Here is a 22,622-nt window from a genome sequence, read left to right as displayed (position 1 = left end):
TATGTGGTGTACAGAAGAGCCGGTAAACAACCAGACAACAAATCAGCTGAGATTTCAGGAAACAGTTACTGTACGTAGCCTCACAATTAACAAAATTATAACACTGTTAAATAAGTTTATGCATTATTGGGAGAAAACATTCATTTACTCTAAGCTATCAAACAGTCAGACAACAACTAGTGGCTTTACTTTGAGATCTGATGGAACAGTTGATGTAGCGTGTGAATCTCTGCCCATGTTGACCATGTAACATGCAGTAAATCACGCTTGCACAACCTAGAGAGAGATCATATGTCTTTGGAAACCTCAGAGTTCTCAGGTTACATCCGATAATCAAACTAATCCTGCATTACGACTGGATATCACTCCAGGGCCCGGACGCACGCCGAGCTCTTTCCAACTCAGATTTCAGCATGAAAACAGAAAAACATTCACACCACACTTTAAAACAACTGTTTTAAAAGTGAAGCTGTCAGAATGCTCCTGTTGCCACCTGCCCCGCGCCTCAAGCTCCCGCAGCTGTTAAAAATAACCCTTCAGAAACGCTTGCAGGGCAGAAAAGCCTCCCTGCCTGTGTTATCTCAAAACCAGGATCGTATACTCAGCTGGAATCCCAAACCTTCACAAGCAGGCCCTTATATGAAAAATGGCTGAAGCTGAAAGAAAACTGAACAGTGCGCAAATGGAGAAGGAAACAACGGCCCTGGCTCTGGACCAGGACCGCCACGAGTCCTGGACTCACGGAGTATCTGTAGTGACTTTGAAACAGAACGTCAACAGGCCTTGTGTTTCAGGAAGTGAATCCCTATTTGTGATACAGAAAAACTGAGGACTGAGTCAGGTGTGTTGGGACTTACTCTGTTGCTTGGTTCCAGCTTTGTACCCCCCAGGAACCACTCGACAGCGATGTCTTCGTATGACAGCTCGCACTCAAAGGTGGCGGTCTCCCCAGCAGTCACGGTGACATCCTTCAGAGGCCTCACCAGGCCGATCACTCGGGCTTTAGATTGGGGAGAAGACATAGTTAGCCCTCACCCCAAAAAAGGCCAACAGATCCAGAAAATCCCCAGAGAGAAACGGCTAATCTTCAGTGGCTAATCCTCATTGTGTGGCTGAGCTGAAGGCAGGCCGCTGGAAGCCCTCAGGACAACTGAAGACAGCCACCCTGGGACTTGGCATTGGGGGGCCAGGCTCATTAGCATACGACCTGCCGTCAGATGTATATGGCCAACAGAAACCAGTGAGAGACTGAGTTGCACTCTAGCCCCTGCCAATCACTGCGAGCCTGCTCTAGATAAGGCATGTGGCTTCTAAAATAACCAGGGGGCCCGATTGGCTGAGAGCCCACCTCTGTCAAACCCATCAGGGGAAGCCAATCTGCTCCTGTCAATCACAAGCCCGTAATTTTCCTGGAAAAGGAGAATGTGGAGCTCCTCGCAGGAGTTACCAAACGTCACACTGCAGAAAACGCCGACATCATGGTTCAGTCGCTGCCTGTGTTGTAATGCTGACAAGATGCCGGTGTTGTGGGAGTTTTGGTAACACAGGCTGAGCTCGGATCCCTGATGTCGGTTTTGGATTAATAAGCCTCATCAACTATTTACAGCAGGCTTCTTCACATGCCTGAATTAAAGTCCCTTAACAGCTAGTTAAAGGCCTCCTGGCAGAGTTGGTGACAGCAAGCTGTCAGCCTGAGGAGTTTATCTGCTCTGCCATGATCAGCGAGCTGTCAGATCTCCATTTTAACACAGAATCTGCTCTGGGAGGAAACAAACTCACTTTATCTGTTTGATAAGATAAAACTTGAGTGACCCCTCATGACATGATTCAGTGCTGTGCTTGGTCTCAGCTCCACAGCTCTTTGTTTCCCCCGACGCTGGACGGGAGCTCGAGCTGAGCGTCTTACCTGCCGTGCTGCTAACTCTGTCCACTCAGGACAGAGTTAGCTTATTACCAACCAACGCTTTCACAAATTGCCAGTGTTCTTTCTGTCACCTTTGACCCTGAGCTGAGCTGAGGATTTGGCATTCGCTGCAGAGAAGTCTACATTTCCGGCCATGTCCTTTCTGCAGTTGAAGAGGATCAACAAGTGTCGGGTTCCCTCCTCCTTGATCTCAACGTCCTGAGAACAAAGAAACTTCATCAAAGAACTTCTTCATCTCAGCTATGAGACGAGCTGACGCCAGACAATTCTGATCAAAGACGCTGCACTGAACATTAATGAAGTAGTATTATTTTTCCCTCATTGGCTTTTTTTTCTGGTTTAAATGAAAGTAAGGTGTTCTCAGTGGTTAATCTTACAGCAGACGGGTGGAGCGTCTCTCCCTTCAGTTTCCAGGTAGCGTGAAGGTCCTCCTCTGAAATTTCCGTCTCAAACTTAGCTGTCTCTGTCTCTGTGACCTCCACGCTGTACAGCGGGCGAACAACCTTGATGTCGCGCTCTGGAAAGGTTTAAAAAGATGTTAGCAGAAACTAAGCGGGCGGTGGCGCTGACTGGTCTCAGAGAACCCAGAGAACATCAAATGATGCCGGTTTGATGCTGTGTTTTACACTGAAACAGACAGACCGGTGTCTGATGATCGATGGAGGACATACACTGGACATGAAGACGTGACAGTTAGCTGACGCTCCCAGTCAGAGCGACTTACAGTTTAAGCAAAGGCAGAACACTTTCAATTAACTCTTGACAATAATCCAACCCAATAAAACATCTCATCACTTGAAAAAAATCAGTGCCTGAATCTGAATATTGCAACCTGTGTGTTACTATGGCCGTCTGAGAGAGGAGACATGTCTCCGTCGCTTCTTCAGAGGTCATAGAGGTGCCTTCACACGGTTACAGTGAGATGCATAGGGCTGGATTATCCTCAGGTGTTATGATATAAGCGACCAACGCCACAAACAGAGCACAAGACACAGTGATGAAGTATGAAGGGGAGATGAACCAAACAGAGGCGGGGTTTCAGGGGAATGGCGGCGGGCGGGGCATGAATCTGCAGTGCTGACCAAGGTCTGAAGGAGGGGCCTGATTGCCGCAGGTATTACCTTCGATGTTCAGGTGGGCTGTGGTTTTGTCGGTGCCACAGTCACAGGTGTACGCGCCTATGTTGCTCTTCGCCGCCTTCTTGATGACCAGCAAGCACCTCTTGCCGTCTGACTGGAAGAGAATGTTCTTGGAGGGAAACATTTCGTTACCGTCTTTGAACCATCTGACCTCGCCGACGGCTTTGCTCAGCTCACAGGACAAAATCACCTCGTCCTTCTCAACGGCGGTGTAGTTCTGGAGCTTCACTGTGAAGTACAGGTCGCCCTCTGCAAGAGGACACCAGCAATGATAAACACCAGTTTAAACCACACAACACCAGATAAGCAACTGTCCTGCCAGCTGTAATACAGAATGATACTTAGGGATATAAATTAAAGAGTGAAATCACCCTAAAAAGAAATCCCCAGGTTATCATGTTACTGTTAAGTCCTGTGTGGAAATTCAGCTGCATCCTTCTAGAGAACAATACTAACCGAGCACAGTGAGCATGGCCTCTGACACCTTGCCCATGGCCTCCACCCTGATCATGGAAGTGTTGTCGACGGTAACCTCCTTGAAGGCCAGCGTGTGGACTTTTCCCGCCTCCGACATGTGCACCACCTTGCTGGGGTGCAGTCGGATGTCATTTTTGTACCAGACCACCGGGATTTTTTCATGAGAGAGTTCGACGCTGAACTCTGCGGTTTCTCGTTCCTTCACAGTCACATCTTTAATCGGCTTGATAAATTTGAGGCGAATACCTGACAACATAAATACGGAGAGTAAAATGCATGGACATGTTCGCCGGTTGTAGGTATTAGGTAGATATTCATTACATTGCCAAAAGCATGTGGACCTTTGAACATTGCGTCCATATATTACAGCTGTAATATGTGACTGTGACACCATGTTCATTAATGTGCTGCTCTAACAGCCTCCACTTGCTTCCAATCAGAAACAAGAATATTAGTGAGGTCCAACACTGATGTCGGTGACATGGTCTGGTTCACAGTCGATGTCCCAGTTCATTCTAAGGTGCTGGATGGGACAGAGGTCAGGGCTCTGTGCAGGTCTCTCAAGTTCTTCAAAGCCAAACTGGGAAAACCATCTCTCTATGGAGCTGGTCTGGATTGTTGTTTTATAAAAACACTGTGTGCTGGAACATTAAGAATTCCCTTCACTGGAACTAAAGTATGTGGATGTTTTTGAGAGATTTTGTCATTGAAGACTTTTGGCAGACACTCACACCTTTCCTTTACCTTTAATAATCAACTTTCCAGATGTCCTCTTGTCTTCAGCCTCAAACATGTACTTGGCTTCGTCTTCATATTTGGCAGATTTTACAATAAGAGTGTGTCTCTTTCCCTCCACCAGGAGTTCAAACTTGTCATCGTTTGACAGCTCCTGAGATCCCTTTAGCCAGCGGAAGCTTTTGGGTTCTCTAGAGATTTCCAGCTCAAACTTTGCCTCATCCTTTTCATAAACGTGCACATCAGCCAGCGGCGTAATGAATGAGACTGGGAGTTCTGTTGATTCAGACAGATCAAGGTGAAGACTGAGCGCTTAGGAAAACACTGGGGAAAACCACGTCATTCACAGAATATAAAGAAGACAAGAACAACTCTCAGTAAAAAAGAAGAAGAAAAACCAGCTGTGTTAAGATTCTGCACAGGAAGGCAGTTTGAAGAAGTGAACGCTCACCCTTCACTTTCAAGTTAGCAGAACATTTGGCGTTGGCAGCAGTAAACGCCACCTCGCCCGTCTGAGGCACTCTGCAGTTGTACAAGACCAGAGTATGTTTGGCACCGTCCTCCACGATCTCAACGTCCTGCAGAAGGCCGACAAACTTCAGCATTTCAGAAAAAACGTGAGGACTCACACAAAAGTGATCAGAGCAAAGCTATTTGTCTGCCAGTGAGACATCAACAATCTCGTACTATTAAAATGTATTTTAATGAGACATACAGCGGATGGACTGAGGACCTCTCCGCTCAGTTTCCACTGGCCGTGGACATCATCCTCGCTGAGCTCGACTTCAAATCGAGCGGTCTCTCCGTCAAACACTTCGACACCATACATCGGTCGAACCACCCTGATGTGGCGAGCTGACGTTCAAGAGAAGGGATGTTCAGACATTTAAATCAAAATGAACATAAAGACAAATATATCACACACACAGACAACAGACAGACAGAGGTGCCCTGATAGATTTGGCACATTTTTGGCACATGGTTGGCACTACACAGAAACCTCCTTTATTGTGCCGTAGCAAAGTTTTCATGGGATCATAAGCCACCAAATGGCTCTCAATATTGGCTGTAACAGTGGCAGTAAAAAATCACAGTGGAGATCCAGTTTTACACGGACCAATTAGATTAGTGAGGAGCCAGAGTTCTTCAAAAGGCACTGAAGAACAATAAAGGGGTTTGTTTCTGACTGATGGCTTTCTTTTGGGAGCCACAAAGACCTTCTGGAGAAGTGTCTTCAAGGGCACACAAAGTGACAAACAGACAATAAAGCAGAACAATAAGAAGAGACAAGTTATGGTGGAAGAACACTACAGGAGAGGACTGGCCCACCCCGCAAAATTAGGGTTGAATACATTATAGCTTCCTTGAAAGCCTTTCTCTGGAAATGTTTAACTTTTGTAGTGTGCTTCTACCATTTTCAGAAGGGTGGAATGATGAAAGAGACCACATACAGGTGTTGACAGTGGTACTTTGGAAGTGATGAGTGCAAAAAAGATCCTTTGCGTGAAAAAACTGTGACAGGGCATGAAGTTTGGTTAGGCGGCAGTGCAACAAGAAGGGAGAAGTTGCCTCAACTAAGGTGAGTACCAACAATCTAAAACAAACTGTCTTTACCTTCGATGTGCAGAGCTGCGGTCGTCTTGTCTGTTCCACAGTCACATACATACTGTCCTTTGTCTTTGTCCCCGACTCTCTTGATGACAAGGGTTCTGCGTTTGCCCTCAGCCTTAATGGCCACCATCTTAGAGGCCTTGATCTCGGCATCATTGTGATACCACATGACGTTGACGTCTTTGTTGAGTTCGCAATCTAGAACCACCTCGTCTTTCTCCACTGCAGTATAGTCCTGCAGCTTGACCGTGAAGTACGCATCTCCCTCTGGAATGGGAACATTTTTCGTATGACTCTCCATTGCACATGTACAGCACATATATATCACGCAAGAAAACAAAGGACAACACAGTCAAAAAGACAGGGAACACAAACACAGGACATAGAAATACTTTGTCTCATGACACAGAACATAGAAACAACGACATACAAATACACAATAAGGTTGTTTTGTGAAACCTGCTTTGGCACAAACATGGACAAATTGTACAAACAGCTGTGAGGAAGAAGAAGAGACACAGGATGAGGAGGACAGACAGAGAACAGGTGACAACTCTCAGTTTACCTATGACCGTCAGGTTGGCCATGGAAGGAATTCCTTTGGCCTCAGCTTTAATCTGGCACGTATCATCTAGAGACACTTCCTTTATTTCTAGCACGTGTTTCTTTCCGTCCACATGCGTGACCACCGTTCTGCTCGGATGGATTTTAACGTCGTTCTTGTACCAGGTGACGGGGATGTTCTCATGAGAGAGCTCCAGCTCAAATCGAGCTGTTTTGCCTTCCTTTACCGTTTGGTCCTTTATTGGCGAGATAAATTTGAGCCTGATACCTATAATAATGCATATTCATATGAGTTAGCTTGCGAGAGTCGGCAACCAACTCAATGAATAGTCATAATAATATATGTTCTGCCAGTTACATCCAGTAACGGCGGTCCAGCACTTACCCTCCACTGTAAGTCTAGCTGTCGAAGTCTTGCCCAACACCTCTATCGTGTATTCATCCTCGTCATCAAACTCGCAGCAGTTTATGATCAGCATATGCTTCTTTCCATCATCGATGATGTCATACTTTTGGTCTGGGGTGATGATGTCACCCCCTCTGTACCACATGACCTTAGAGACATCTTTCGTGATGGTGCATTCGAACTTGGCCTGTTTCTTTTCAGGCACAGAAACGTCCTTCAGAGGGACAATGAAATCCATTTCGATTTCTGGGTTAAAAGGTGACACAGGTACAGTACATCAACACCAACAACAAAACACATCAACCGCACAACAGTCTACAGCCAGTGGCCAGTTTACCAACTATACCCTCGTATGCTGTAGTGGGTTGCACCCCGCCGTGGCTCCAAAAGCTTACAGGGTATTGTTTGTTGATGATATGCTCATCCCATCTTATCCTACAGAAATCCTATTGGAGACATCTTCAGGTTGTGCAGGTCATCTAAGCAAAATGACATCACTTCGCATCACTTCATTGTTTATCAAGCACTGCGTTTAAGGACTCCATGTGTTGAAGATGAAGACTAAAACGCAAGGAACATCCCCTGCCCGGCAACATTGCCTCTGAAAGGACCAGTCCACCGTCTCGCTGAGTTGGTATCAAATTCACAGAGTACAGAATCTTCATTCTCCAGGACGTTCTTCTCTTTACAGGTCCTTACCAGTTACCTTCAGATTGTGACGACTGCGAACAATCAAGCGTTTGCTGCTATTCTAACTTTCAGTTGAACAGTTAGTAAACTGTCTGGTAGAGTTCATAAACATGGCGTTGGTGTAACTAATAAACTGGCCACTGTACTACGATTTAACATAAAACATTTAACCACAGACGATACGAATGGACTGTCGGGTGACATCACCGGACACGTTTTCACATATATGTCAAATCTGACAGAACACCAGACACAACTGTATATTCCACTGAACAGACAGAACAAAAATACACGACAACGTTTGGGAAATAGTTGGGATCCCAGGTTGAAATTCCCTTTTGTCGTATTGGGCTTCATCACGTCATAAAAAACGATGCAAATGTCAAAATCCACCGTTCAAACCTTTTAAATGAAGATCTGAGGTCCGCTCTCACATGCCATACAGCTTTATTTTACTGCCTACGGACCTTACGCTTTTATTTTTATAGTTGAAACCACGGTATGCTGTAGTTTCTATCCAGGACACTGGAATACATCTTACCTTTGACATTGAGCATAGCACTGGTTACGGCATTCAGAGCCTGGTATGACACTTCTCCAGCCTGATCCACTTGGCAGTTTTTCAGCGTGAGCCGACGAACTCCACCCTCCATTTGGATATCGCATGTCTGATAAATTCATTACAAAATGTTTTACAAAGTAGTGAAAATAAACATGCAATACAGAAATATAGAAACTTCCGTGGTGCTTAACAAAAACAAGTCCATCCAGTCTTACCGGGGATCTGGTCAACACCTCTCCTTTGAGCTTCCATTCCCCTGGAACATCGTCCTCAGAGATCTCTGTCTCAAACATAGCATCTTCCTTTTCAGTCACCTCAATGCTGGCCAAGGGCTTCAGGATCTCGGCCTCCCGCTCTAGGAAAGAAATATAATAGTACTCATAAGTATTAACCAAATAATAGACAGGTAAAGTATTTGAGGAGTTCATATCCAAAGGAAGGGAAATAGGCAAACAGGTGAACCTCCTAGTGTTAGCTTGGCAGTGTAAATGCGTCCTTCCACCTCCATGGCATATTCTGCTACGTCATCAGGTTGACAGTTCTTGATAGTGAGTGTCAGCTCCTTTCCATCCTTCTTGACCTCGATCTTGTCGGAAGGAGTGATCTCATTCTCTCCTTTGAGCCACTTCCAGTTGGGAGTTTCCTTGAACAGCTCGCACTTAAATGTAGCAGTAGCCTTTGGTTTCACATGCTGGTCTCTCAGTGGTTTCACGATCCAATCTTTGACGATTTCTGTCAGAGTTAAAAATTACATCACACCACTACAGACACAATGTGCACCGTTAATTAATACACTTATTAATACAACACAAAAATATAGTCGGAACCAGTGCAGAGGAGCTTAATCTTAGTTTAGTTTGTCTAATTTTAGGTGGTTTTCAAAGATTTCTGCAGTCTGAAGAATATTTAGGGAGATATTTCCCAAGTTATTCATGAAAATGTGGATTTCTGAATTTAGCAGCACAACTTTTGGTGACGTTGTAGTTTTGAACTGCACACAAAGATGTATGATGTAGTTCAGAACAATCTAGAGATATAGTTGTATGTTATCAAAGCGGACAAAAATTTTCTGAATGACTTGTCGGCCCTGTACCTTGAAGTACAGGGCAACTCCTGCCCTTCCCTTATACATTCCTGTAAACATTCCTTGGAAAGCAAAACCACTGATGTACTGTTACTGCATTTAAGGACACGACCTCTACAATGACCTCTTTGTCTTACCAATCACTTTGACATTCGTTGTAGTCTTGACGTCCTCCTGGCCGTCCACTTCACATGAGTAGGAACCGGCGTCCTCCTCGGTGGAGTTCTGGATGGTCACAGCATGCTGCAGGCCAATGATATTGATCTGAACCTTATTGGCTTGTTTCTTCAGGACCTCGCCGTTCTTCTTCCATATCACGTCTCTCTCTTTGCTCAACTCACAGGTCATGTACACAGGCTGACCCTTAAGAGCTGAAGTCTCCTCCTCCAGCTCTTTGATCCATTTCACAGGTAGCTCTGTGACGAGACAAACAGGAAATAAACAATTTAACGTTGCATAGTGCTTCAATAGGATTTTGTGAGATACTACATCTGGTCCCGAGAGAATCTGTTGAGAGATTTTTAGGGAAGAAAAAAAATACCTTCAACAATGAGCTTGGCTGTGCAGGATATTTCCTTGCCAGCGTTTTTGGCCACACAGGTATATTCGCCAGTATCGGACAGCTGGACATCAATAATGTTCAACTTGCGATCTTTGCCATCAGAAGTGAACTTGTGCTTGGGGCTCTCGCGCAGGTTACTGCCATCTTTCATCCATGAAGTGATGGCAGTGGAAGGTGAGACCTCACACTCAAACACAGCAGACGAGCCAATAGACTCGGCCTCCTGCAGCACAATGTCCTGAAGCTTCTTGATGAACTTCAGAGGGACAGCTTTGAGCTTGAATCCTCCGAAGGGCTCCTCTGGCGGTGGGGTACCTCTTCCACCAGGCTTCAGGCCACGGCCCCTGCCTTCTCCAGGGGACGGGGTCTGCTTGGCTGAAATACAGATTCAAAACAAAACGATTTCAGATTTAAATTTCAAGGATTCTGCGGGTCACCATACAGGATGAAGCACAGGCACAAACAGACTTACGTTTCAGTCCTCTACCTCTACCTCGTCCTGCTTCCTCTGCTGGTTGTCCCTCTGTTCAGAAACAACGAAAATAAATTTGCTGCACACAGTGTAATCTTTTGTCAATGTCTTTTTAAACATGCCACGGCAGGGAGATATGTAATGTCAACTCGAATGGACAGTGAAATATTAAGTGACTGTGATGGAAAATTTATGAAATAACAGAACAGAAATGAACAATGCATAATTTCGGTTTTACAGCGATGTAGCTTTCACACCACGAAGAGATGGAATAACAAACAGCAATGTACAGATGGTATGAGTGGGGAGCACATGTTGACCTGATGACGATGGTGTGATACTGAAATGGCGGCACACAAATGACATGACAGAGATGAAAGAAAGCAATGACTGACGAGACCGTTCGACAAAGAGAATGATAATGAACATAAATACAAGCAAGAGATGGCATAAATCAAATCACACTTAAGATATGACGAGGTAAAGGTGATTTAGATGGAGGCATGATGGTGGGAATGGGCAGAGATTATTCAGGGAATGAGGTGAGCGTTTTTCTTGGTCATCACCCAACAAGTTGGGGCCAGCACCGTCTCACCTCTCCTGGTCACTCCTGGAGCCTCCAGAGCACTTTCTTCTCCTTCACCTTCCCAATCCTCTGAGCCGTAACTCTCACTGGGAACCAGCTCCCAGCCCCAGGCCTCTTCTTCCTCCTGCTCTGCCTCTTCCTCAGCTTCAAACTCTTCTTCAAATACCTCCTCTTCTGGCTGAGTGGCAACCTTCTTCATCTGCACAGCTCCAGGAGAGACCTCCTTCACCAGAGGAACCTTCTCTTTACCAGGTTTTGCTGGTTCTGCAGCCTTCTCCTCTTCTGGTGACGGCTTCTTTGGGACCTCCTTGAGAGTCACAGCCTCAATAGAGTCTTTTGGTGAAACAGTTTTAGGAACCTTTTTCAGTTTATCAACACTCGGCTTCATCTCAACAGGGACTGCCTCTGCTTGTTTAAGCTTCTCAGCTTTAGGAGACGGAGTCTTTTTCAGCTCAACCTTCTTGAGCTGCTCCACAGGCTTCAGATCAATCTCTTTCTTCTCCTCTTTCGCCTTTGGTGTGAGTCCCTTCTTCACTTGCAGAGGTTTGGGTTCCTCAGGAACCTTCTCAGGTTTCTCAACAGAAGCTGGCACAGGAGACACAGTCTTCTCCACTGAAACTGCCTTTGGCTTCTCTGGCTTCTTCTCTGGAGCTTCTGGGACCTCAGGTCTCTTCGGTCTATCCACTACCTCTGGTTCTTTTGTTTTTTCATCTGGGCTTGTGCCCAGTGCACGATAGCGCAGGTCATCAGTTGGCTTCCTCTCTTTGTCTTCTGCTGGTTTCTTCTCAGGCTCTGCATCCTCTTTGCAAGGCCTGGAAAAGGGCTTCAGTTTGACACTTTCTACCTCTTGTTCTTGTGTTGGGATTTTCTTCACCTTGGTGGGTGCTTTGACTTCCTCTGGCTCCTTCTCTGGAGTTTTCCTTTTATCTAATGGCTTTGACACCTTGGCTGGTGGCTCCTTTACTTCTGGAGGTGCTTTCTCAGGTTTTCTGGGAGGCTCTTTGATTTCCATCTCTCTGGGGATTCTCTCTCCTTTCTGGAAAGGCACAGTGTCCCTGTCTGGCCTCTCCATTTTATCTTTCTCTGGCTCCTCTACTGGTTTAACAGGCTTCTCAAATGGCTTTAGTTTGACTACTTCTGGTTCAACTTCATCCAAAGGCAGTTTTTTCACTTTCTTCAAGGCAGCACTAGGTGGTGCAGGTTCCTCTTCGTTTGGTGCCTTAGGAGTTTTCTTAAGAGAAATCTTATCTTCTGGTTTCTCATCTTTTGGGATAGGTTTCTGGCGGGTCCACACATCTTTCTGGGCTTCTGTTTGTTCCCTTTCTTTAGGTTTAATAACTTCTGGCTTTTTCACAATGTCAGCTTTCTCTCGAGGCTTCCTCTCCTCCACGGGTCTCCTGGTGGCAAGTGACATCTCAATAGTCTCTTCCATGTACACCCTCTCCTCAACATCGATCACAGTGGTCTTGGTGACTTCCAGAGGTTTTTCCTCTTCTTCGGCCTCTTTAGGTGGAACTGATGGAATCTTCTTCAGTTTGATCATCTCCTGTTCCTCTTCCACTTCCCTCATGATTCTTGTTGTTTTCCTCAAGGTGGGAATCTCAAACATCCCATCCTCTTCCAACTGAATTTTACCTTTTTTGAGCAGAACCGTTTCTGAGGCAGCAAAGGTTTGACATTACTTATTGACACTTATATGACATTACAATTTGTACAAACACTGACACAAAACTCTACTTCTACTCAAAAACAACTTAACATAACAGACAAAACAGACATACAAGGACAAAACAACTAATACAATACATAAAAACAGACTATGTGCATGTATATTGATAAAAAATTAAAATACTTCAGTGGAAAGCCAAATAGAGCAAAATTATGATCTAAAACTAAACTGTGAGAGCAGGTTTTTAGATTTGGGGTGCTGTAAGAGAAATAGGTGACCTTTGTACCTTTGTAGCCTGCAAGTTGTGTACTGCATGTACTGAGGTAAAATGAGCGGTAATTGGTGCTCCTACCTTTCTTTACTCCTCCTGGTGCTTGGACGGGTCCCTTGGTTTCATCTAATACAGAGGTATAGTTCAGAAAATCGTTAATTGACTGACACAAAAACAGCATAACAAGCAAATATAAAGAGCTAAATGAAGTTAAGTCGTGTCCAAGCACAAATGTGGCGTGCTTGTGTTGGTTTCAAGGTCAATGAATTAATAACCAAAAAACAGGAAGCGTACAACAAACCCAGATAAGACAGACTGACAACCGATACAACAGTGAAGACAGACATGTGGGTGGTTATATAGTCAGCGTTTGAAGTGAGGAGATAAGATGTGAAAAAGATGAAAAGGACAAAAAAATGGCCACCAAAGCTGTTTCCTCCTCAGTCCTTCGAAAACCTCTACCTGTCTCAGGAGCTTTCGTTTCTACCATGATTGTTTTTTCTTCTTCTGCAGCTGCCTTGGTTTCTTCTGCAGCTTTCACCATGGGCTGTGGCTTGATCACTTCAAGTATAAGAAAGAGGTAATTGAAGAATTGTAACGTGTAAAACACATTGTTCTTCTAAAAGCCTGCAAGGTGTTGATATGAATTCGTTAAGAACTGATGTCTGGATACCTGGCTTAGTTTCTTCTTGTGCAGTAATTCTCTTCTCCAGTTTCTTAGTTTGGTCAGTGACTTCAGGCTGTTTGGCAGCTTCTTGAAGTTTTACAGCAGCCTGCAGTTTGCTCTCTTAAAGCACAAGGTATACAGAAACATCAACAGAAATCTGTCCACAAACACTGACAGCTTGTCACCAAATATAACTCGATAACGCTAGTCTGTGTTCATAACCACCTTTTTTGCTTTATTGTCTTTCTTTGGTTCTTCACTCTCTTGAATGACCAATGAATAAGATGTTGGGTTTCTTCAGGATAAAGTTTCAAAGATTCACGTTTGCTCAAGAGTGACATTCTTTGATGAATGTCTTAAGAAAACCTTCACACAAACACATAGATGTTCACACCAAAACACATTCAGAAGAGAAGTTGGGTACCTTGTTGAGGAGCAGCTGGCTTAACCACTGGTTCTTTGACTTGTGGTGGGGACTCCTTCTCCTTCACAGGAACTTGGAAATGAAATGATACAACAGTCAGAGCCTCACAAAGACTGGGGATGGGGTGAGCACTGAACCATGCAAACACAAATAACAGAGATAACAAAGACAACCCACAATGAAAAAGCAGAAGACTGAGACTTTAAGACGGAGGAAGTTTCCAAGAAATTTTCACAAGAATATCTCACCTCATCTGATCTGTGAAAAAACATTACACAGGTACAGTGACACATAACGGACACAACAAACACAGAATTAGAAAAAGGATGAGGAAAAACCCAGCGTACAACATGAAGCTGTGGTGGTTTAGATATCAGGTGATAAGAAACCGAAAGGGACTGTCTCTGTTGACAGCGTGGTGATTCTTCACGATGAGAAAGAATGCAGTTTGTGCTCAAACGAAATGGGTGATATGACATGGATGTCCTCTTGAAATGATGACAAAGAGGCATGAATCAGATAAATCCTTGAGAGGATGAAGGGTGCACAACAATGTTTGGTGCTCAGATCAAAAAACACGTTTGGTGACATAGAAAGTGTTTCCCTGATACCTCGGGACGATTCTTGAAGTGAGACAGTTTCTTTCCCTTCCGGTACCAAAGACAAAACCTTTGTTTCCATGATGGACGGAAGCCGTTGAGCTTCTCCGTCCTTTGTGGTTATAGCTTCAGCTTCCTGAGGAGGCATGTGTCGGACATCTCCTTCCAGACAAGACTGTTCCTCCTCTGACCTCCTTTTCCTGGTGGCACCTTCCCCGTATTCTGAAGCATCTCTTTTGTAGCCAGCAGACTTTTCCTCAGTCATCTTTGGTTTGGTTTTATCTGTTACTGACGGTTCTGTAACTGTGGGCTCAATCCAAGCCTTAGATATCGTAGCTTTGTATTGTATGGAGGGTGTAACAAACTGCTCACCTTTGATATGGTCTTGTTCAGTGGCTTTTATGTCTGGTTTTTCTTTTCCACAAAGTTCTTCAGTGATTTTTGGTTTCTCTGTCACCATTTCTGTCTTGATTTCCTTGGGTTCAACTAGATTTAACTGTCTTTCCAAAGCATCCTGCTCAGGTAACGAATCTTTTAGTGTTGCCTCCAACAACAATCTAACTGTGGCTTGTCTTTCAACTTCTTCCTGTCTCACTTTTGTTCCTTCCATGGAAGTAACTTTGGTAGTTTGCTGCTCAACAGTAACTGCTTCTGGCCATTCATCTTTAACACCATGTTTAGCTGACACAGTTGTTCTAATTCCCTCTTTTGAGGTGACTCTGTGTTTAAGAGGAGCTACTGCAGCTTTGCTTTCAGTGTGTTCCAGCTTTACTTTTGTTTCTTGAATGGGGCTAACTGTAGCTGTTTTATCTTCAGCTGTGACCATCTTTGGCTGCATTACTTCAACATGAACTTTAGATTTACTACTTTCATGCAAGGTTTGTTTTGGAACTCCTAGTTGAGTATCTCCAACGACTCCACCAGTTCTGGTGTATTTTTCTGAAGTGTCTCGGTCTTGCAGTAGTCCCTCAGCGGTGGACTCTGCTATGCTTGTATGTCTTTCAACTGGAGCAACTTTGGTAGTTTTGTCACCAAATATTTCAACCTTCAACTTGTTTTCTTCCAATTTAATCTCTTGGGTTTCATTTAACTTCTGTCTGTTATCTATTGTGGATTCATCTTTCTCTTCCCTATAAACCTTTTTTCTAAATTTAATGTCTTTTGCAAGACCATCAGGGGACCTGTGTCTTTGTGGAGTATCTAATATAACATCTTGTTGTTTTGCAATCAATGATTTTTCATAGGCAACATTCATTACAGGTGTCCTTGAAGCCTTTCTTTCTATTTGTTCCTGCTTTTTATCTGTAGTCGGAGTAACACTGAGAAAAATATCCTGAAACATATCTGTTTTAGACTGAATGCCATAACCTGTAACCTGAGAGTCTGGTTGCTTTGGAGATGTACGATCATGTTTACCTTCCTCATGTCTCAGTGAATGGACAACTGTCTTTGCTGTAGTATCTCCTACTTTCTCCTTTTGTTTTATTGGTATTGTATCATCCACAAATACAGTTCTGTCACTTGTAACTTCCTCTAAATGACTATCTTTGTCTGTAATCTCTTGTTTTTCAGCTAAGGTTTCAACACTTGGCTTGACAGACTCTAGATTTTGTGAATGTCTTTTTAGAGAAACCTCACTGGATTGATGGATGTCCTCCCTCCCTGCTACAGTGTGTTTTACCAGTTTGTCAGGTACAATAACTCTTTGGACAGTGTCTGATTTAAACTCTCCATCTTTAACTACGAGCTGTTTTTCAGATGCAACCTCCATCACAGGTGCAACAGAAATTCTCTGGACTTGTTGCTGTTTTGTTTCTGTAACTTCAAATGGAGTAACACTCCCATATTCATGTTTAACTGCAACTGTCCTGGACTGCATGGCTTCGTGGGAGATTTTTGTACCTTTGTCCAACTGCGGTCCTTTCTCTTTTACGGATTTTTGTTTCTTTGACTGAATGTCTTTAATCTCTGTGTCTATTTGGTCCTGATTTTCAGGTAATTTCTCTTTAGTGGGTGTGACCTTCTCTGTTTTATCTTGAACTAGGTCTGCTTTTGACTTGACTTGTTCTACTGTAATGTCTTTTGTGTCCTTTATAAACTCCATTTTCTTTGGAGAAACATCACGCATCTCACAAATATCCTTTTTGATTGATGTAATATCTTTCACGAGCTCATCGGGTGTGATATATGGCTGGAGAGTGTCTGATTTAATATCTCCGTGTTTCACTATTTGGGTTCTTTCAGATGCAACTTCCATCACAGGTGCTGCTAAAAGCTTTCTTTCGACTTGTTCTTGTTTTGTTTCTGTTACTTCAAATGCAGTAACACTGCCATATTCGTGTTGTACTACGACGGTTTTGGACTGCATTTCCTCAAGAGAAATTTCTGTACTTTTGCCCAATGTTTGGTTTTTCTCTTTAAAGGATTTTGATTTCTTTGCCAGGACATCTTCAATAACAATCTCTGAAGTTTTGTCAAACCTCTGTCCTTCCTCTGTTTTGTTTGCTGTCTTTTGTGAGATGTGTCCTTGCTCATCTGTTGTCTTCGGGGCATGTCTTTCCATTGGTATCTCTGTTACCTCCATTACAGGAGAAACTGCTTTCTTTGTTTTAATTTGTTTCTGTCTGGTTTTCCCCTCTTCAGCTGGAAAACCCGGAGTGGTCTTGTCCATTACAGCACGTTGCTCTAATGAAGGGTGCTGACGAGTTACACCTGGCTCTGTTTCTCCTGAAACATCTCTTTTAACTTCAGTGTCCTCTGGTTTATCTTTAACACTGTCTTCCTTGGCCTTGGCTTGTTTAACGGTAATATGTTTAGAAGTATAGTCTGATATAGATTCTCCATCTTTTACAATCTGAGATTTTTCAAATGCGAGCTCCATCACAGGTTCCACTGTAATTGTTCTCTCAACTCGTTCCTGTTTCGTTTCTGTTTTTTCAAACTGAGTAATACGACTAGATTTGTTTTTAACTGGACCAGTCTTAGATTGGATTTCTCCAGCCATTCGTCCTTCACATGGTTTTTCTTGCAGAGCTGTAACTGAACCCTTTCTTTCGATTTGTTCTTTCCCTACTGGTTTCGTCACTACATTTGGGGGGATTTTGACAGCTTCACCTTTAATTGCTTCCACTGTCATCTGGTGAGTTTTGACTAATTTCTGTGCTTTATCTTTTTCTTGAGAAACGTCATCTGGCTTCTTCTCATTTACTTCCATCTCAGGCGTCACTTCTGCCTGTGTTTCAGTTTGTTCCTGCCTCGCTTTCATCTCTTCAAGAGGAACAAATTTGAGTATTTTGGATGTCTTTGTGTCTCCTATTTCCTGAATGCCTTCTACCATTTTTGCCAACTTCCCCTCTCTTTTGGTCGAAGATATTTCTTTCTTTTGAGAAATGATTTCAAATAGACTGATGTCTCCCTTTCCTGTTTCTCTGTCTACAACAGAATCAAACTCTGACGAAGTCTTTGCACAGGTTACTTCAGGTACAGTTTCCTCAGTGGCCATGCTTCTGATTTCTTCCTGTCTTTTGAGAGTCTTCTTTTCAATGGGATCGAATTTGTGTACTCTACTTTTCACTGGGACTGACTCGGAACTCATTTCTTCACCTGCAATGTCTTTTTCTTTTCTTAAATTAACGTCTTTGAATGTATCATCAGATGTGATTGCCTGTTGTGAAATACCAGTTTTAGTATCCTCTGTTATTGTCACAGGTTTTTCAGCTGCCTCGTCCATTAGCTGCCTCATCCCTTGAGGTATCACTGAAGTACTTCTTTTGATTTGTTCCTGTCTGTTTTGTTTTGCTTCAGAAGGTGTAACACTACTGTACTCATCTGTAACTGCAACCATCCTGGCCTGGACTTCTTCAGCTGTAATCTTTCTAGATTTGGCTGGCTTTGGATCGACTTTTTGAGTTTCATCTCTCTTATGAGAAACAGGTTCTAATATTTTGCCTTTGTAGGGTTCTTCAGGCCCAGTTTTCCTGACAGCATCTTCTCTCAGTGACTGTTCCTTTTCCAGTTTACTTTTCTTCTCTTCAGTCTGAGAGGTTTGGCCTATTTTATCTTTAATGAGGGTAACCACTGGCTGGAATTCTTCATCTGTTTTATCGCCTGTCTTTGGTACCTTCTGTAGTCTCTTTATCTTTGATGTTTCTTCCTTCAAGGAGCATGGCTGGGTTGCTGATTTACTCGGAGGAATACTGTCTGCTACGTGAATTTCTTTATCAACTACTGCAAAATCAGTTTCTTTGATTTCTGTATGTTTCTCAGATGCTTCTTCCAGTTCTTTAGAAGCTTCCTCCTTTTCCTGTGTTAGCGAAACCGTTCTCTCAAGTTGTTCCTGTGCTGTCTTCAATTCTTTAAGAGGACTAACTTTAAAAGTTTGATCTTTAACTGTACTGAGTGTTAGCTGGGCTTGTTCAACTGTAATCTCTGGAGATTTGGGAAGTTTCTTTTGTGGTTCTTGTGGAGATACTGGCTTGCTCTCTGTCATATCAATTTCCCCGTCAAGCACCGTATGCTTTGTGACAATTTTTTTAGTTTTATCATGTTTTTTAGCAGCATCCATAACAGTATCTTCCTTCTTATTTTTGAGCATGACCGGTGCATCTGAACTTTTTCGACTAACTTGTTCCTCTCTTGCGGGTTTCTTCTTCTGTTCACTGAGATTATCTTTAGCGGCTTGATCAGTAACTTTGTCAGCTTTATGTAGTATTTGGCGTGTTTTTTCTGTTGATCCCTCTTTCTTTGGAGAAATGGGCTCTGATTCAGTAATCGTCTCTCTACTTTTTTTGGAAACATCTTCTGCTATCAGTGATTCTTCAGGTTTCGTCTCCGCTACATCTGTTATGAGGGTCTTTTTTGCTGTTTCGATCATTGTAACTTTAGAATATTTGTCTTTATGCGTGCTAAGTTTTGATTGTACTGACTCAGGAGCCTCTTCACGTTTTGATAGCTTCTGTATTTTTTCTGTCAGTGATTCTTCGGATGTTGTTTCTGCCAAATCTGCAGCTGATGCCTTTGTTTCAGGCTGTTGTCGTTTTTTCAGTTTCCGCTCTTCCGCTCTCTTTGACTGGACTTCTTTCTGTTCAGTCTCAGTGTCGGACGGCATTTGTTCTTTCTCTGTTCGTAATTGCTTTTCCTTTGTAGAAATATTTTCTGGTTTAACGCATTCTCTTCTCCCTGCAGTGTCTCCGACAGGTCTCTTTGTCTGAGCGTGTATATCTGAAGGATCTGCTGCTATTAATGATCCTTCAGCTGTTTCCACTGAAGACTTAACTTCCACTTTTTCATCTTTAGTTGGCTTCCTCGCATCATTTGAAGAAAATGTATCTCTTTGTCTTTCCGTCTTTGACTGAATTTCTCTGACTGTAATCTCCTCAGATTTGTCTAAACTTTGTCGTCTCTCCCGTTTAGCTTTTTCTTCCTTCGGGGGAATAATTTCCGAGCTCTTATCCTGTTTTGTGATGGCAGTTCTGCTAGTTTTCTTGCCAACATGTGGCTGAACTACCAATGAAGTTCCATCTATTACATGAGGATCTAAGCATTTCCTTTCAGTTAGTTTCTGGCTCATCACACTGGGGACAATTTTAGGAGCTTTGTCGCTCATTGTCGTCGATGCGACGTCTTCTGATGCCATTTTTTCCATTCTAGGCAAACTCTGCTGAAGGTCTTTCAGGGATTTGATTTTCTTTTTAGCGACAGTTGACTTGTCACTAGTTAAACCTCGCTCTGTTAAACCGTCTGTCATTTCATCAGATTTACTTAATTTCTGTCTATCAACTTGCCCCTCTCTTTTGCTCAGCTCCTCAGCTGGAGCAGTTTTGGTATATTCATCTTTCAGTGTGATCACCTTTAACTGGTCAGATTTGACGGTACCATGGTCAGTTTTCACTTTCAGTCTTTCTGGAGTAAATGTTTCTGCAGATGATTCCTCAGATAGTGGCTCATGTGTAACTGTTGCCTTTCTTCTAACTGAAGTCACTTTAATGGGAGCGACTTCAGCAGTTTCATCCTTAATTTCGACTTCCTTTGATTGGATGTCATGAGTTTTACTTTTGATTCTCTTCGACTCTATCTGTTTTTGAGCTACCTCTTTCTTTTGGGGAATGTCCTCTGGCTTTTCTTTCATCTCAACTGAAGTCTTTCTTAAAATTTTCTTTGTTTTCTGTTCTTCATTCAGAATAAATCTATCAGTTGTGTCTTTGCTCTCTGACTGAACGTCATCTTCAGATTTCACTGCCTTGTGTTCTTTCTTTTTCAGCGGAAGTGCTTTTCCGTTTTGAGTTTTAGATGATTGATCTACACTTGACTGAACTTCTTTAATTACAGTGTCTTTAGTTTTGGCTAACGTTAGCTCCTTTTTCTGTTTTGGCACTGCTTTTCTTTCAGTTTGTTCTTGTCTTGGTTTTATGTCTTCAGTTGGAGGAACTCTAAGTTGTTGGTCGGCAGTTCTAATAATGTCTGGATGCACTTTAAATTCTACATCCTTTGTTTCTTTTAATATCTGTTCTCTTTCTTTTAAATGAACTGGTCTTACAGGAGATATATCTTCTGTTTTAACAGTTTTCTCTTTCCTAAAAACGTCGACTTCAGTGGTTTTTAGAGTTTGTTTAGGTAGTCCGTCTGTCTCAGGTTTCATAGTGGTCAGTTTTTCAGTTTGCTCTTGTCTTGGTTTTGCCTTTTCTTTTCGACTACCTTGGACATGTTTATCTTTAACGATGGCTACCTGCAACTGGGCTTCATTTTCAACTGTTTGCTGTTTCGCTTTCTGAGCGACATCTTTCTTTAAAGTCCTGCTCTGTGAAATGATTTCGGTTTTTTGAAAGGAATCATCAGTTTCTGCCTCTCTTTCTGACAGTGATTCTGGAAGTCTGACTTCTGTCTTAACTGAAATCTCTCCAGCGGGTTTCATCTCTGTTGTTCCTTCCATCGGACTGACTTTTACCAATTTGTCTTTTAGTGTAATGACTTTGGACAAAATGGATTCAGGCAGAATCCTGCAGGTTGACATGAGTTTTTTAGATGGTGGCATTTCTTCAGTTAATGTGGCTGAGACCTTTCCGTCTTTCTGTCTCTGTTCTGCTTGTTTCATGTCTTGGTCTTTTGCCGTGACCGCCCTCAACTGAAAGTTGTCAAATTCTCTGTCTTCTATGTTTTCTACAGCCTGTTCTTTTTGCTTTGATGGTTGCATTTGATTTTGGGGTTTGGGTTTTTGTAATCTGTCAGCTACACCTTCTTTGGCATCAGTTCTAGTGAATTTCTCACAATATTCCTGTGTCTTTGGTTTCTCTTCTTGGTCAGTTTTCCTTAACATGCTCTGGAGACTGGCTTTTTCTAAAGGCTCACTATCTGTCACACTGGATAACTCAGGTTTTTTAACTGACAATTTAGGTTTATCTTTTAGCCCTTGAGTGAAAATATCTTTTCTCTTTTCAGAGTCAGTCCTAAGTGTCAGGTCTTGAGATCCTATCACCTGTTTTTGATCAGGAACAGCTTTAACACACATTTCTGGACTTGCAGCTTTTCTTTCTCTACTTTGAGAAGCTTCCTGATTTCCTTCAATATCTTTTTTCATGTCTTTTATTTCTATGCTTGTTGTACAAGGTTCAGTTTTTTGAACAGAAAAGTCTTCAACCTGAGATTCTTGTTCTGTAGGTTTAACCTGAACTGCCAGAGCGTTTTTCTCCTTACATTCACTTCCTGTGACAACAAGCTTTTCTTTAGTTTTTGGGATGAGTCTCATTTTTGGGCCCTGTGCCTTTAAACCGTCAGTAACAGATATGTCACCACTTATTTCAGATACTTCATCAGGTTCTTGCATCATATGTAAAATCCCTTCTTGAGTCAAAGATTTAAAACTTTTGCTCACAGTTTCGTCTTTATCCTTGTGATAGATTTGAAGTTTTTCTTCATCTTCTTCTCTTTCTTTGACCGTCTCTGCAGAGGACACTTCCTCTGAAATGAAATGTTTAGGGATCTTCTGAGCTCCTGCTCTTTTCTTGGCCTTTAAAAGACCAGCCATGGCCCCTTGATAATGGAAGAGTTTAAGAGGTGTGAAGATAAAGCACCATGTAGCGGTGCCAAGAGATTAGGAAAAAACAAAAACACAGACACAAACATTTGGAGTTAAACAAGACAAACACAGAGATAATAAGAAAGCAGTAAGAGCTGTCAATCAAGGA

The 22,622-nt window shown here is 42.9% G+C and overlaps 1 protein-coding gene across 1 annotated transcript in view; it reads right to left on the bottom strand.

Moving 5' to 3' along the window:
• The window catches only part of LOC121194072 (titin-like), a 183,268-nt gene that overhangs the window by 91,236 nt on the left and 69,410 nt on the right, over positions 1-22,622 (bottom strand). Inside the window, exons 66-76 of the mRNA XM_041056636.1 lie at positions 13,844-13,915; positions 13,426-13,539; positions 13,215-13,313; positions 12,834-12,878; positions 10,227-10,277; positions 9,734-10,129; positions 9,330-9,608; positions 8,571-8,840; positions 8,324-8,463; positions 8,088-8,214; positions 858-1,000 (exon numbers count right to left, since the gene is read on the bottom strand). Coding sequence (XP_040912570.1) covers positions 858-1,000; positions 8,088-8,214; positions 8,324-8,463; positions 8,571-8,840; positions 9,330-9,608; positions 9,734-10,129; positions 10,227-10,277; positions 12,834-12,878; positions 13,215-13,313; positions 13,426-13,539; positions 13,844-13,915 — 1,736 coding nt within the window. The remainder of the gene's footprint in view (positions 1-857; positions 1,001-8,087; positions 8,215-8,323; positions 8,464-8,570; positions 8,841-9,329; positions 9,609-9,733; positions 10,130-10,226; positions 10,278-12,833; positions 12,879-13,214; positions 13,314-13,425; positions 13,540-13,843; positions 13,916-22,622) is intronic.

The sequence above is a fragment of the Toxotes jaculatrix genome, chromosome 15, assembly GCF_017976425.1.
Source record: "Toxotes jaculatrix isolate fToxJac2 chromosome 15, fToxJac2.pri, whole genome shotgun sequence".
NCBI lineage: Eukaryota > Metazoa > Chordata > Actinopteri > Toxotidae > Toxotes > Toxotes jaculatrix.
Note: the sequence above shows the minus strand (reverse complement) of the source record. Positions and strands in the feature narration are given on the sequence as shown.